General features: G+C 51.2%; 2 protein-coding genes across 4 annotated transcripts in view; one reads left to right on the forward strand and one right to left on the reverse strand.

Moving 5' to 3' along the window:
* The window catches only part of LYST (lysosomal trafficking regulator), a 4,348,576-nt gene that overhangs the window by 432,784 nt on the left and 3,899,726 nt on the right, over positions 1-16,066 (reverse strand). The window lies entirely within an intron of this gene.
* Positions 13,691-14,551, forward strand: LOC147708358 (uncharacterized). The gene is made up of 2 exons (XM_086925108.1): positions 13,691-13,957; positions 14,018-14,551. Exons 1-2 carry the CDS (start codon positions 13,691-13,693, stop codon positions 14,549-14,551), a joined length of 801 nt encoding a protein of 266 aa, XP_086781234.1.

Here is a 16,066-nt window from a genome sequence, read left to right on the forward strand (position 1 = left end):
TGGTTGGGATCTAGAAATGTACTGAGCATCCTGAAGAGTCTAGGGAGGAGGCAGAGAATACAGATGTGCAGCTGATGGGCCATTGGGCCTGACCGGGGAGAAAGTACCTTCCAGGCCAGGCAGCAGTGTTTCTTTAAAGGGCCTGTCTCCAGAGGAGCTGGAGGACAGGGAGAGGGATAGAATACATAAGTTGGAGCTGGCCAAGCTCAAGCTGGGTGATCAGATGGAGTTAGAGAATAAGAAGTTAGCCTTTGAAGAGTAGAGGATGCATTTAGAGCATGAAAGGATGTTGATGGAGTTGGAATTGAAGGCCAAGAGTTTAGAAATTGCTCTGGTGGCAGCACACCATCTGTGCCTGTAGAAACAAGAGTATTCCTCCCCAAAGATGTAATTAAGGAGTTCCACAAGAATAAAGATATTGGGCAATGGTTTAAGGCCTATGTGGTAGCTATGACCTCCCACCGGGTCTCTGAGAAGGACTGAGGAGCGGGGTTGTGGGGGTGGTTTCACAGTGATGGGCGGGATACCTTGTTAGATTTGCCCTGTGGGGATCAGAAAACCTATGTCCACATGAAGGAAGCCTTAATGACAAGTTAATGGTTGACCCCATAGCTTTATAGACAAAGGTTTAGAAACTGGAGTCAGGTACTTGGGTGGAATATGTGTCTTTTTCGGCAGAGCTTTGGATGGTTGGGTGAAAAGTAGCAAAGTGAATGATTTTGAAGGGCTCTATAATTTGATTGCATGGAAACACATGTCCAGTAATTGTTTTCCAGAGCTACGCCAGCACCTGATTGATAGTAAGCCTGACTATCCCCAGGAAGCTTGCTGAGGAGGTGTACCGCTGGGTTAGTACCCGGGTCCACAATGGTCATGTGGGAGTCTTCGCCAAAGGTGGGCAGGGTCCCCAGCAGAAAAGTGTGGGGGGGGGGGGCAAGGGTAAACAGAGGGAGTTCCAAAAAGGGCCCCAGAGTAATCCCCAAGGGAACCAAGGGAAGGGTTCCCAGCTCCCCGTGAGAAGAAGTCAGGGGTCCGACAGATAAGCCTGTTCAGAGGGGTCCCAATTTTGGTTGTGGTCAGGTGGGCCACTTCTTCTGGGATTCTCAGTGTCCCAACAAAGGTAAAACAGCACCCACTGGTGCACCGCCCCAGCAAATGGCTAGTGTAGCCCTGGGGGAGGACATGGGTGCCCAATGTGGGTGGGGTCCCGCAGAGATCTCCCTAGTCTCGTTAGGAGACTGTGAGGTGGTCCCTGTGAGAAGTTGGCCTGGTATATAATGTCCAATATTCTAGTGGGCAGCTTGCACCAGTCCAAACAACCCTTATGGTGATGGTTGTAAAGTCAACCTTATAGACCAGCTATCCTAGTGGTAGCATGGACAAAGCAGTCTTAGGCTAAAACTTCAGAGAGCATGTGAAGCGAGCATTTTTACCAATAATAATCCCTTGAATATCAAATGAAAGGACACCACACAAGGTATATATCAAATATATATGTATTTATTACTAACACAACCCCTCTGCACTCTTTATGAGGTCAGAGTTCGAGATACAGCACAAGTTACTCAATAAGCATACTATAAGTTGCACAAATACAATTCTGCCCTAGGGGCCTCACGAACCATATACTAATTAAGTGGTATAAGAACCACTTCAGGAAAGGTGAGTAAGCCTAGGTCCTAGGAAATCGCTGGGGCTACACTCAACAACCAAGGACTTGGATGTAGGAGGCCCACGGGAAGCATGCGCAGTGTCTAAAAACACACATGGGTTTCCATGGAGTTTCAATAGGAACGTAAATGTTACAAAGTTATAGAATTCGGACACTCTCGGGTGGACTACGGGGAAACCCTGTTAAACTAGGACACTTGGATATTTATTACCCACGGGAGCACCGGAGTACTCGAGTTACCTCACCCAGGGAAGGTGTGCTTTCGTGTCGGGTTTCGTTGCTGAATCCTATGGAGAGCTGTAAGAAAGTGCTGCAGGCGACCAGTAGGAAAGTGTCCCGGCGGATCCAAGGGTGGATCGGAGCAGTGAAGAACCTGAAAGCAGAGGGGACAGAGTCTGGGTCACTAGCCAGTGACCAGGAAGGAACCAGGAAGGAACCAGGTGATGTCGAGATGCAATCAGGTGAGGAGGTGAAGCTTGTCTCTGCAGCCACGTGGACCAGGAGCCGTTGACGACGACCAGGAGCTGGATAAGACTGTCCCACAACGGATCTAGCTGTTGGCAGTGTCAGTATCCGGATTGGATCCAACAAGCCTTGGCAAAGGCAATCCACGCAGGATGGGAAGATTGGCTTCAGTTCAGACCAGCAAGGTCTGGGGAGCTTCTCCTTCGCAGGGAAGCTGGAGCAAGCCTGGAGCAAACAGGCAAGTGGTGTTGTTTCAAAAGGATATCTTCCGGAAGGCCACTAACCAACGGGCCAGAATCCCCGAAGACGCGTCGAGCCGAAATGCAGCGCGGCACTGAAGGGCTGAGCTTCGGTGCACTTACTGCTCGGGTCTGGGGCTTCTCAAACCCCAATGCACAAATTCCAGGATGCCTCAGAAACTACACAGGTAGCAAAAAGCAGGTAGTCCAGGATGTCCGGTCCCACGTCTCTCGTGTCCACCACAGGTCTCAGCTTTGCTGTGCATGTGGGTCGGAGTCAGAGAAGTCTGGAAGTCCAGTTCCTGCATCGCTGAGTCTTCGGGTTCCGGCGGGAGCGTCGATAAAGCAAACCGGCAAGTTACTTGATGGTGCCGGTTTGCACAGGGTGGTCACTCCTTGACCACAAGGGAGATGTCTTCAGTCTTCCAGTCGAAATGGAACGTCGAAGGTCCAAGAGTTCGTTTCAGAGTTTCTTTCCAGGATAATCTAATGTCTCTAGACACAGCTCCTAACTTTATACCAAACTAAGGGGCTGGATTACCTGCTAGGTCCCTCCTATGGGTGGAACCTGAGAAGGGGTGGTTACACCCCTTTCTCTTTGTCCAGTTTTGCGCCAGAGCTGGGGCTGGAGTGCCCCAGCAACTGGTTTGAACCGGGCTATGCATGGAGCAACTTGTGTGCCCCAGGCAGTATCTGGAAACAGCAGTTTCCATTGAACCCACCCTGCCCCAATCCACTACAGGCTGTCTGGGGAGGTGCTAGCACCTCTTTCGACAGGTAACCTATTGTCCAGGCCCCCTGCCGGAGTTTCGTCCAGCAGCAGGAGTTCAGACTCGTGTCTGTGGCAGCAGCATCCATTATGTGATGCGGAGGCTCTGTTTAACTTTAACCGGGTAAAGTAGTAACTACATGTCTTCTCCCTCTAGAAGGGTGGAATGCTACCCCCACCGCCAGAACTGGTGGGGGGTAGTATTCCAAAGCGATTGACACCTTACACAACATGTTTTGATAAAGCCAAACCAAAGTTAGCATTACCCGCAAGGATTATAATGCACTTAAGAGTATATGGTATGGCTATATCATAGAACAGCTATAAGGACTTGGTTCCGAAAGCTGCAGACAGGCTTGACTTATAGATATATATGTGTCTATATATAAGGGTAAATATAGGAATACTATATCTAAGCAAGGGGTGATTACACCACCTTGCCCAAGCTGAGTGTTCAGCCTGTGGTGTCAGTTTGGATGGCCAGCCAGGGGTGGCACAATTTGCGCTGCAGCCCCTGGTAGGCCTTGGATGCACCTATGCCCTGGGTACCTATGGTACACTATACAGGGGCTCACAAGGCGACCCAATACCCAATTGGATATGTACCTAAAGTACATGGAGTCCATTTTACAGAGAGAGCAGATAGCCTGGGGCCCTGAATAGCAGGATTCCAGGCCAACTAAGTCAAAAACCAGCCAAACACTAGGCAAACAGTTGGGGTAACCATATAGTCGGATATCCACCTTGCTACAGTCCCCAGGACCCAAATGCCTGATAACACTAAGAAATACAGGCAGTGGGTGACCATCAATTGCCATAGGGTGGAGGCTCTGAGAGACCCCGAAGCCAGTGTGACAACTGTCGGTTGCCAGCTGGTGTCTGAAGAGCAGGTGATCCCCAATGCATTTTACCCTGTAGTTTCAGCTGACAACACAGAGATCCACTGCAAGGTGCCCCAGGTTCCCTTTGAATGGGGGGGGGGGTCTCAGATACCCTTCAAGTATCTGTGAGGCCAGCCATGCCTGTTGACTGTCTTTGGGCAATGACTTGGAGAGCTCCCCTTGGGCTAAGGTGGAGCAAAGTGCTCATTTGAAGAGGTTGGGTTTGCGAGAGTGGGCGTGTGTGACCACCTGGTCCATGGTAGCCACTAGGGGGGTTCAAAAGGACCTGGAGCCTGAAAGAGTGGCCCAGGTGCCTGCCTTGAAGAGGAGAGGCAGGGGCGAGGGATACCAGCCCCCACAGTCCAGGAGGAGGAAGACCTTGAGGGGATGACCTGGAACCTACAGGGGAACAGGTAGCTGAACTGGGGGCCCTGCCTGAGCTGATCCATTGGCAGCAGGAAGGAGGACCCTCCAGGGAAGAGTTATGTGAGGAGCAGAGGAAGTGCCCTTCTCTTGTGGGTTTGTGCCAACAAGCCACAAACCAGGCAGCAGGTGATCAGTCTGGATCACATTGGATCTACTGGTAGAATGGTCTCCTGTATAGCAAGCCTAAGGTTGCTGAGCCTGGGTCAGCCCGTGTGCTGGGGGTATCGCAGCGCTTCAGAGCCTTCCTACTGGGGCTGGCTCATGATGTGCCTTTAGCAGGACATTTGGGGCAGGACAAGAGCTTTGAAAGGCTTGTCACCCACTTTTATTGGCCCCAAATGCGCAAGAGTTCAGATACTCATTGCAGGACCTGTCAGACTTGCCAGGTACGTTGTAAGAGTGGGAGAAAGCAAAAGACACCAGCCATTCCCTGTGGTCAGCACCCCCTTTGAAAAGGTGAGCATTGACTTTGTGGGGTCTCTGGATCACAAGACATGGGCATCAGGTTCATCCTGGTCTTGGTGGATCATGCCACCCGGTACCCAAAGCCACCACTCTCCAGTCGGTGACGGCCCCCATGCGGGGTTCCCCAGAGAGGTGGTGTCAGACCATGATACCAACTTCATATCCAAGTATATGAAGTCGCTGTGGCAGTAGTTTGGTGTGATCTACAAGTTCACCACTCCTTACCACCCCAAAGGTAATGGACTGGTTGAGAGATTCAACCCGACCCTCAAGGGCATGATTATGGGTCCTGAGGAACCTATGAGGCATACTTGGGATGTCCTCTTGCCATGCCTTCTGTTTGCTTACAGAGAGGTGCCACAGAAGTCCTTAGGGTTCAGTCCCTTTGAACTGCTGTATAGTCACCCTGTAAGAGGCCTCTGAGTTTAGTAAAAGAAGGCTGGGAGAAAGCTCCCAGTAAACCTCCCCAGGATGTATATAGCTACATGCTGGCCTTCAGAAATCAAACTGGGCGTTTCAGGCAACTCGCTCAGGCAAATCTGGAAGCCAGCCAGGAGGAGATGAAACAGTGGTAAGATCCGAATGCCACTCTGATCGAGTTTCAGCCTGGCCAGAAAGTGTGGGTCATGGCACACGTGGAGCCTTGTGCGCTCCAGGATAAGTGTGTAGGAAGGTGGATACCTGACTATGGTTGCCCCAACTTTTTCGCCTGGTGTTTTGCTGGTTTTCCGACTTAGTTGACCTGGGGCCCTGCCAACCAGGACCCCAGGCCTACTGCTCTCTCTCTAAAATGGATTCCATGTACCTTAGGTAAATTTCCAATTGGAACTGGGCCACCTTGTCAGACCCTGTAACTCAGGGCATCGGTGTACCCAGGGCCTACCAGGGGCTGAAGCATGTATTATGCCACCCCTGGATGGCCATCTAAAATCTGACACAACTGGCTGCACGACAGCTGGGGCAAGGTGGCGTACTCGCCCTTTGCTTTAGGTATAGTATCCCTATATCTAACCCTAAAATGAACACCCGAATTCCTATCAGTCACTCCTATGGCAGGCCTTGACAATCCTGAAGGCAGAGTGCGTGGAATCGTGTGAATTGGGCTCTGGCACGAGCCGAGCCCGGTTGCAGCTTACGGAACCAAGACCCAATGGCTGTTCCATGATAACGCGTACCATATCGCTAACTTCGGTCTCGCGTTATCAAGACATGTCGAGTAAGGTGTCATACGAATCGGGGTACTGACCCCTCACCAATGCTGGCGACGGGGTTAGCATTCCGCCCTTCTAGAGGGACACGACATGTACGTAACTGTGAACCCCGGTTAAAGTTAACTGAAGCCTCAGCTCCACAAAATGGATGCTGCCACCACAGACACGAGTCTGACCTCCTGCTGCTGGGAGTCCTTCCAGCGAGGAGAGCTTGGACAAAGGGTTTCCTGTCCGGGGCGGTGTTCGCACCATCCCAGACAGGGTTTTGTGTATCCTGGGTAGGCAGGGCTTTACAAGAAGGTGACTGCGGAGTGGCACCCCGGTGCTCACTACGCATCTGCCGGCTAGAACCAGTTCCAGGGGCACACCAGCCCCTGACCTGGGGAAAGTCCGGCATGGGAGAGGGGTGTAACCACCCCCCTTCCTGGTCCCACCCCTAGGGCAGGACTAGTCACGTACCCACCCCTTTCTTTAGGATAAAGGCAGGAGCGGGGACCCTTCCAGATTAGATCATCTTTGAATCAAGAATACTTTATACGAAAGGACCTCTCGACTCTTCTCAAGATTTCTCCCTTGTGGCTAAGGAGTAGTCACCCTGCATCCGCAGGCACCATCTAAGAACTCTGCGGTTTGCTGCAAGTCCTTCCTCAGGAATCCGACTGCCCAGCTCGACGAGAACCGGCTTCCCTGGCACCTCTGACCTCTACCCACATCGTCAGCTCAGCTGAGATCCGTGGGTGCGACGAGACCTCGAGGGACCGGCCATCATCAAGACCTGCACGATTTCTTAACCAGCACGACCACCGAAGGGATCCTCTGATGAGTGCTCTGGGGTCCGAGAAGCCCCGACCCTGAGCAGCTCCAGCACCGAAGTGCAACCTCCCAGCATCTCCACAATCTGCGTGGGGCCCTTCTGCTCTTTGCTGTTCAGCACGTTGTCTGGTTACTAGCCGCTGGCTTGTGACCTTCTTGACGACACCCGACAACCAACGCTGCTGGTCTGGTTGCTTCAGACTGGCCTTTTGCTCCCTTCTGAGAGAGGAGCACCCCGGACCCTCCTGGTCCACTCAAGACGCCATTTTAGGCCCACCACGTGGCCCTGAAATTTGTCAAGGCTTGTTGCCCCAATCCTGGGCCCAGCGACGCCGACAGCATCAACCTTCGTGGGACAGCCCGCACCTCCATCCTGGTCGCCGACAACGCCTCCTGGTCCGTGAGACTGCAGAGTCTAGCGTCGCCCACTCACCTAGTCGAGGTGACGATCATCCGGTGCCCTCCTGGTACCCTCTGACTACTGGCTAGTAGTTACGAACTTGGTCCCCTCTGCTTTCAGGTGTCATCCATCTCTGATCCAGGCTTGGATCACTACGAACAATCTCCACTGGTCGCCGGCCAGCAACTCCTTCCTTCCGGCTCCTGGCTCGTCAGCGAGGACTCCCGACGTCTGTGAAGACTTGTGCAGCCGCAGCCCTTGGGCTTGGTAACTTCGGCATTTCGGTGCCCGCATAGCCTCCTTATTTAAGGGTCCCGAGTCCCTACCGCTTCCGACTTGCCTTATCGGTTCCGCCCGAGACCACTAAACTTTCCGTGCCCTCTGGCACTTGTATTGATTGTGCACTTGAAGTATTTTCCTAAGAGTTTCGTTGTGTGCTTAGTACCCTGTCCTCATAAAGAGTAGAGGGCTGTTGTGATTCTAATAAATACACTGTTTATTTTCATAACACTTGTGTGGTGTCCTTTCACTTGGTGTTCAAGGGGTATGTGATGGTATAACAGCTGGCTCAACACGCCCTCTAGAGTTTAGCCCGAAGACTGCTCGTATCCACGCTACTAGGATAGCTGGTCTAAGGTTGACTTACAACCAATCACCATAAGGGTCGTTTGGACCGATGCATAGTGATCAATAGAATAGTGAGCACTGCATATCGGGCCAACTTCTCACAAAGTGGACCAGACCATTTGAGGTGGTGGACAGCAAGAGGGATGTCACCTACATAGACTTGCAAACTCCTAGGAACCCTTTACAGGTCCTGCATGTCAACCGCCTGAAGCCCCACTTAGAGAGGTCTGAAGTGGGCATGCTACTAGCGACAGATGATGGAATGGAGGAGGACACTGAGCCTCTTCCTGACCTCCTGTCTACTAAAGAGCAAGATGGGTCAGTGGGCGGTGTAAACCTCTCTTCCACCCTGACCTCTGAGCAGCAGGATGACTGTTTCCAACTGTTGGGACAGTTTTCTGATCTGTTCTCCCTGACAAACAAGTTACTTACCTTTGGTAACGATATATCTGTAAGAAACATTAGTTAGTGAAGTTTTTGTCAGCAGTACCACTGCGTCTCGGTAGGCTTCGTCATACAGCTCCCCGTGCGTCGTTGGCATCCTAGTCGCTGAGATGACGTCGCTGGAGCTACTTACACGCGCCCACGCACGCTGATGTCAGTTCTTTCTTTTTGCATGCCAGTTCTGTAAAGGACTTTCCGCGCCAGGATCATAGAGCCATGCAAGATACTGACCACTGGTGCATTGAAATTAGAGCCCCGAAAGAGATGACCTTAACCCCAGAAATCAGTTTGCAGAACGGGGAGGATGGTTGGGGCAGTAAGGAATCTATCACTAAATAATGTTTCTTATAGATATATTGTTACCGAACGTAAGTAACTTGTTCATCTGAAAGAAACACGTTAGTGATAGATTCCTTACCTTAGAATAGATACCCCAGCAATACCAACCCCGGTGGAGGGTCTGTGAACGAAGATCACACCAGAAAATCACGGAGAACAGAAAGGCCAAAGAAGCGGTCTCTCCGGACTTTACTGTCAAGGCAATAATGCTTAGTAAAAGTGTGCAGCTAGGCCCACGTGGCTGCCTGACAGATGTCTTGCAGGGGGACACCATGTCCCAATGCAGTAGTAGCTGCCGTCGCCCTGGTAGAATGAGCGCTCAACCCAACCGGTGGTTCCTTTTTAGCCAGAGAATAACAGGCCTTGATACAAAAGACGACCCAGCGGGATATATTCCTCTTGTGAACAGCCCGGCCTTTCTTGGCGCCTATGTAGCCAACAAAGAGCTGGTCATCCACCCAGAACTGTTGTGTGTGACTTAGGTAGAATGAAAGTGCACGTTTCAGGTCCAGACAGTGGAGCCTCTCTTCCTCTCTGGAGGGGTCTGGAGGCGGAAAGAAAGTGGGTAAGGTGATAGTTTGCCTGATGTGGAAGGCAGTGACAGCCTTTGGCAAGAAGGAAGGACGAGTGCAAAGCAAAACCTTGCCCGGATGGACCGACAGAAAAGGAGGCTTACAGGAAAGAGCCTGGAGCTCACTCACATGCCTAGTGGAGGTGATGGTAACCAGGAAAGCAGTTTTCAAAGTTAATAAACAAAGAGGACAGTTGTGGAGCGGCTCAAAGGGAGCGCACATCAAATAGATAAGAACCAGATTCAAGTCCCACTGTGGCATTACAAACGGAATAGGAGGGAAAAGGTGAGTTACACCCTTGAGAAAACTATTTACAATAGGGGACTTGAAAAGAGAGGGCTGATTAGGGAGCCTGAGAAAGGCAGAAATTGCAGAATGATAGCCTTTAATAGCGCCTAGAGCAGAGCCCTGTTGGGCCGGAGAAAGAAGGAACAAAAGGACTTCTGAAAGAGGGGCAGAAAGGGGAGCCACAGCCTTTGCTGTGACCCATGCTACAAATTGGTTCCACCTGCAGGCATATACCGATTTAGTGGCGGGACGCCTGGCTGCAGCAATAATATGACAGACTTCAGGTGGTAAGTCAAAAGGAATCAACTGTTCGCACCCAATCTCCACGCATGTAGGTGGAGGCTGGACAGGTTCGGGTGGAGGACTGTCCCCCGCTGCTGTGACAGACGATCCTCCGGAAGAGGCAATCGGATCGGGGGATCCATGCTCATACTGAGTAGCTCGGGATACCAAACTCTTCGAGCCCAGTCCGGAGCCAAAAGAATGACTTGGGTCCGGTCATGCCTGATCTTCTTCTGCACTCTGGGCAGAAGAAGTATAGGCGGAAAATCGTACAATAGAACGCAGCTCCACTCATGACGAAAAGAGTCGCCGGGCGAGTACCGCCTTGGAAACTCCAATGCGCAGAAGTGATGACATTCCGCTTTCTCTTCAGTGGCGAATAGATCTAACGAAGGCTCTCCCCACTGTTGAAAGAAACCTTGTTCCACCTCTGAGTGAAGATGCCATTCGTGATCCATCATGCACCTGCGGCTGAGTTAGTCCCCCCCCCCCCCGCGTTCAAAGAACCTGCCAGGTGTTGAACCGTCAAGGAAATGCCTTGATGTTCCAGCCATGTCCAGAGGTGCAGAGCCTCTTGACACAGGGTCCACGACCCCACCCCGCCCTGTTTGTTGCAATACCACATGGTGGTGGTGTTGTCTGTGAACACTTGCACCACCCTCCCCTTGACAGAGGGAAGGAATGCTTTAGGTGCAAGAAGGATCGCCCGAAGCTCCAGAAGGTGGATATTGAGACGGGACTCCGCAGGAGACCAGAGGCCTCTGATCTACGCCTCTCCCATGTGGCTGCGCCATCCCAGGAGGGAAGCGTCCGTCACCACTGTGTGCTCTGGCTGGGGAAGGGAGAGGGATCTGCCACTGATCCTATGCTGATTTGTGAGCCACCACTGCAATTGTTGTGCAGTGCCCTCAGAGATCTGGACGTAGTCGGACAGGTTCCCCTGATGCTGCATCCACTGGACCTTCAGGTCCAACTGCAGAGCCTGCATATGCCATCTGGCATGATCGATCAGCAGGATGCAGGAGGCCATGAGACCCAGCAGCCTCACGGTCGTCCTGACCGAAACCCAGGACAAGGGCTGGAAGATAGGAATCATAGCCCGAATGTCCCGGACTTGCTGTTCAGGAGGATAGACCTGAAACTGCACTGTGTCCAGGACCGCTCTGATGAAGAGGAGCTTCTGAGAGGGAATCAGGTGCGACCATGGCACATTGAGGACCTTCTGAGAGGGAACCAGGTGCGACCTTGGCACATTGATGGAGTTCGGCTGTAGTCTGGAGGTGGGAGACGACTGTCTGGGGCGAGCCCGCCTTCAACAACCAGTCATCGAGATAGGGGAAAACTGAAACCCCTGATCGGCACAGATGAGCTGAGACCACCGCCATCATTTCGTGAACACCAGAGGGCACTGGTAAGGCCAAAAGTGAGCATGGTGAACTGAAAATGCTAGTTGCCTATCGTGAACAGCAGGTAACGCTGGTAGGCCGCCTTCAGGATTGGGATGTGGAAATAGGCATCCTACAAGTCTAGCGCTACCACCTAGTCTTGTGGATCGAGAACAGACAAGACCTGAGCCAGAGTGAGCATCCTGAACTTCTCTTTGCGGAGGAAGTGATTGATGTTCATGAGGTCTAGGATAGGACGCGGACCCTTGTCCTACTTGGGTACCAGAAAGTAGTGGGAATAGCAAACACAACCTACTTCTGGCGTCAGAATGCGGTAGATGGCCCCCTTAGCCAAGAGGGCTGCAACTTCCTGCTGAAGAAGCACAAAGTGATCCCCCGACATGCGGTGGTACTGGGGTGGCATGGCTGGAGTGGTAGTTTCGAAGGGGAGGGAGTAGCCCCTTCGGACTATCTCTAAAACCCACCTGTCCGATGTGATGGTGAGCCTGTGGGGGAGGTTTTGGTGAAGCCTGTCGCCCACTGGTGTTTGATGGGCCTGAAAGTTTGGACTAGGAAGGTTTGGAGGCAGTGGTGGCCAGGGTGGAGGTGGATTGATTCTTGACTAATGTTTCTTACAGATATATCGTTACCGAAGGTAAGTAACTTGTTCATCTGAAAGAGACACATTAGTTAGATTCCTTACCTTAGAATAGATACCCCAGCAAAACCAACCCCGGTGGTGGGTCTGCGACCAATGATTGTAGGAAGATGGATATCTGGCTACGTGAGACTGGACCTCTTGAAAGACCCCCGAAAAGCTAACTGAGCAGCACCCGAGGCACCCTAGACGCTGTGCTTTGGGGTTTGAGAAGCCCCACCACCGAGCAGCATTTGCACCGAAGATCAGCCCCCCAGCATCTCCACGATCTGCGTGGGGCCCTTTTGCACTTTGCCACTCGACGCGCCATCCCAGCTACTTGCCACGTGGCTAGCGGCCATCTTGGCGACAAAACCTACAAACAACACCGCTGGTCTGGTTGCTCCAGACTGGCGCTCGCTCCTCTGAAAAGGAGCACCCGCTCTGACCTTGCTGGTCCGAGTGAGAAGCTTGCATCGATTCCTGCGTGGCTTGCATTAGCCAAGGCCTGTTTACTCCGATCAAGAAGCCGACACCGCCATCAGCTAGAGCCTTCGTGGGACAGCTCGTGACCAACGCCTGGACGTCCTTGACCTCTTCGTGTCCACGTGGCTGCAGAGACAATCTTCACCTCTTCGCCTGTTTGTACCCGACATCGCCTGGTTCCATCCTGGTTCCACGGTAGTCACTGGCTAGTGACTTTGAACATTGTCCCCTCTGCTTTCAGGTCTTCACTTCTTCAGATCCACCCTTGGATCCACCGGACCTCTCCTCGACGACCCGCCTGCAGCATCTTCATCTTCAGGCACCATCGACCTGCGTGACGAAACCCGACACTACTTCGCACCTATGCACCTGCTTCCTGTGGGGGAGGTAACTCAGCAGCGCCGGTGTTCCTACACTGGTACACACCTCTAGTGTCTAGGTCTAAAGTTTTGTCCTTCTAGGTCAGTCGGAAGGTTCCTTAAACACTAACTTTGTAACTTTTACGCACCATTGACATTGCATTGGTGTATGCGTGTGCTTTAAGCGCTGCACCGGAGTCCCACGGGCCTTTCCCGACTTCTTCACTGTTAGTCCCGAACAGCTCCAGCGACTCCCCAGGCCCTAGGTCTACTTCCTTTCCGATTCGTGGTACTTATACCACTATTTTAGTATATGGTTTAGGTGGCCCCTAGGGCTCATCCATATTGTGCAACTTTTGTATATTTAAACTGTGTTTTGTTTTAACGCATTGCTTCTGTGCTCATAAAGAGTATAGGGGATATTGTAGTAAATAAATATATATATAATTTCAATATACATCTGTGTGGTGTCCTTTCATTTGGTATTCAAGTGGTTTGTGTATGGTAAAACAGCTTCCTTCACATGCCTTTACAGAGTTTAGCCTAAGACTGCTTTGTCCACGCTACTAGGATAGCTGGTCTATAAGGTTGACTCACAACCAATCATCATAAGGGTTGCTTGGCATGGTACAAGGTGATTACTAGAACTAGTGAGCATCATATACCAGGCCAACTTCTCACATTGGTGAGCAGCGGTTGGGATTTGAGCTTGCTGTTGTTTTACCATTACAATCTTTGAAAATATCATTTGAAAGATCATACAGGTACCTGCTAGGTACATATTAAAACAAGACTAGTATACTTAAGTTCTACTGAACTTAGTTGTTTTAGAGGATAGGGAGTAGCACACCCTGACTACAACTACTAGATAGGTTTAGTAGGTAAACACCAGTGTAGGTAGATTGCAACATATCCACCCACACTAGAGCAATGTCTGGAGCAGAGGGGTCCATTGGATCTATCCCTGTTGAGAGTGACCCTCCAAGGGCACCATCCAAATTTGTTATGTTCAACTTTAAAGAACTGAGGCAGCTGTGTACCTTAAGAGGTATCAAAACGGGTCCAACCCCTACAGCAGACCACCTCAGAGAGCTTTTAGACCAGTCCGAAGCTCTAAAGACCTCTAAACCAGACCCCACAGGGAATGGTGAAGGAGGCTCTCCCACTGAAGATGATAATACTGATGCCCCTGTCCCTGTTGTCCAGATAGATGAGGAAGACCAAGTCACTGGAGATACTCAGCCTGAGGAGGAGGAGGAAGAAGAGGAGACAGAAGGGGAGGGCAGTGATTCTGATGATGGTAGACTTAGTCAGGTGCCAGCCAGCAGGCTTAGCCAGGCTAACTTAAGTGTACTTGGGACTGAGCTAAGGGTGAACTTACTCAGACCCCCAAGTGGACTTAACCAGGAGCACGGGAGGAGGAGGAATCACTCAGGTGAATCCAACACCTCCCAGGCTTCTAGAGGTTCTCATGGTCACTCCAGAAGGGGGATGACTAGCCCTCAGAGAAGGGAACATGAGGCCAACATGAGAGAGGCTGAGCTTAGGATCCAGAAGAGAGAACTAGAAGTTGCCCTGGCCCAAGAGAAACTTGCTAGAGCAAGACAGCCTAGAGAGAGTGGATTAGGATTCACTGGTGGCAGCATTATCCCCAAGGATAAAGACAGGTCCAATGACAGTAGACACCAGAGTAAGATTGTGCCCCCTTACAAAGCTGGGGATGACATCCACAAATGGATGACTGCATTTGAGAGAGCCTGCAGAGTACAGCAGATCCCTCAGGAGCAGTGAGCAGAAATCTTGTGGCTCTCCTTTGAAGGTAGAGGCCGAGACAGACTCCTCACAGTTAGTGTTGGGGATTCTAAAAACTACCTGGTCCTGAAGAGTGCTCTGATTGATGGGTTAGGCTTAACCACTGAACAGTACAGGTTAATGTTCAGAGAAACCCAGAAGACACAGACTCAGGACTGGTCTGAATTTGTTGAAAGTGCCACTAAGGCTCTGGAGGGCTGGTTGCTGGGAAGTAAGGTTACAGACTATACAGGATTGTATAATTTGATGATGAGAGAGCAAATCTAAAATAATTGTCAAAACCAGCATCTACATCAGCACCTGGTGGACTCTGATCTGACCTCTCCACAAGAATTGGGTAAGAGGGCAGACAAATGGGTCAGAACCATGATCAGGCCTAAGAACCAGGGTGGTGACCAAAAGAAAGAGACTACCAAGCCTCAAGAGAAAGGTGGGGATAAATCCAAAGAGAAGACTTCCCCAGGGCCCCAAAGCTACAATGAGGGAGCTGGGTCCCAGAACACTTCCTCTAACCAGAAGAAACCTTATTGCCATACCTGCAAACAGGTAGGCCTTTGGAAAACTGACAGCAGTTGCCCAAAGGCCAACAATAAGGAAAACATACCTCCAAGTAATGCTCCAACACCTCCTGTCACTGTTAGCAGTGGTCCCCCAGGTGGTGGGAGCACCCCCAAAAATGTGGGTGGGTTTACCTTTGGAACACAGGTGGACTCTGGCCTAACCAGGTCCCCAACTGATCTTGTCTATGAAACTGGCATGGGGTTTGCCAATTTCACTGATTGCCCAAACACTTTGAGCAAGTATAAACAGGAACCCCTCATCAATGGTTTGAAAGTTGAGGCCTACAGAGACACAGGGGCTAGTATCACCATGGTGACTGAGAATCTAGTCCCCTCAAGGGAACTTTTACCTGGTGCCACATAGCAGGTGACAAACATTGATGGTGTTCAGAAAAATAATCCCATAGCAGTGGTAAATCTCAGCTGGGGGGGGGGGGGGGGGGTCACTGGCCCAAAGAGAGTGGCAGTGTCCCCAAACTTGCCTGTAGATTGTCTACTGGGGAATGATTTGGAAATCTCAGCCTGGGCTGAGGTTGAACAAAACATCAATTCTAAAATGATACATCTCCATGGAAAAGTTAGTGGGCCTGTGATGGCTACAGCCCCAATTCAAGATGTCCTTCCTGAAAAGGTTGGTAGGGCTGTGCAAGACTCAGCCCCATCTTTAGCTAACTCCCTTCCTGAAAAGAATAGCAGGGATGTGATGGTAACAGCCCATACCCAAACAGAGTCTCCTCCTGAAAAGGTTGGTGGGGCTGTGATGGCCACAGCCCAAACTCAAACTGATACATGTGTTGTGAAGCCTGAAAAAATGGATCACTCCACACAAACAGAGAGCATTGAGGAGGAAGAGAAATCTCCCTCTCACCAGACTTTAGGAAAGGATCAGCCTCCTCAGGGACTTGATCTTACCCCTGATGAAGGAACTGCCCCA

Source organism: Lissotriton vulgaris, chromosome 6 (assembly GCF_964263255.1).
Source record: "Lissotriton vulgaris chromosome 6, aLisVul1.2, whole genome shotgun sequence".
Lineage (NCBI taxonomy): Eukaryota > Metazoa > Chordata > Amphibia > Caudata > Salamandridae > Lissotriton > Lissotriton vulgaris.

Coding starts and splice junctions, on each gene's coding strand:
- LOC147708358 (XM_086925108.1), top strand. CDS start 13,691: ATGTCTGGAGCAGAGGGGTCCATTGGATCTATCCCTGTTGAGAGTGAC. Junction 13,958..14,017: donor ATACTGATGCCCCTGTCCCT/GTTGTCCAGATA, acceptor GAGGAGGAGGAG/GAAGAAGAGGAGACAGAAGG.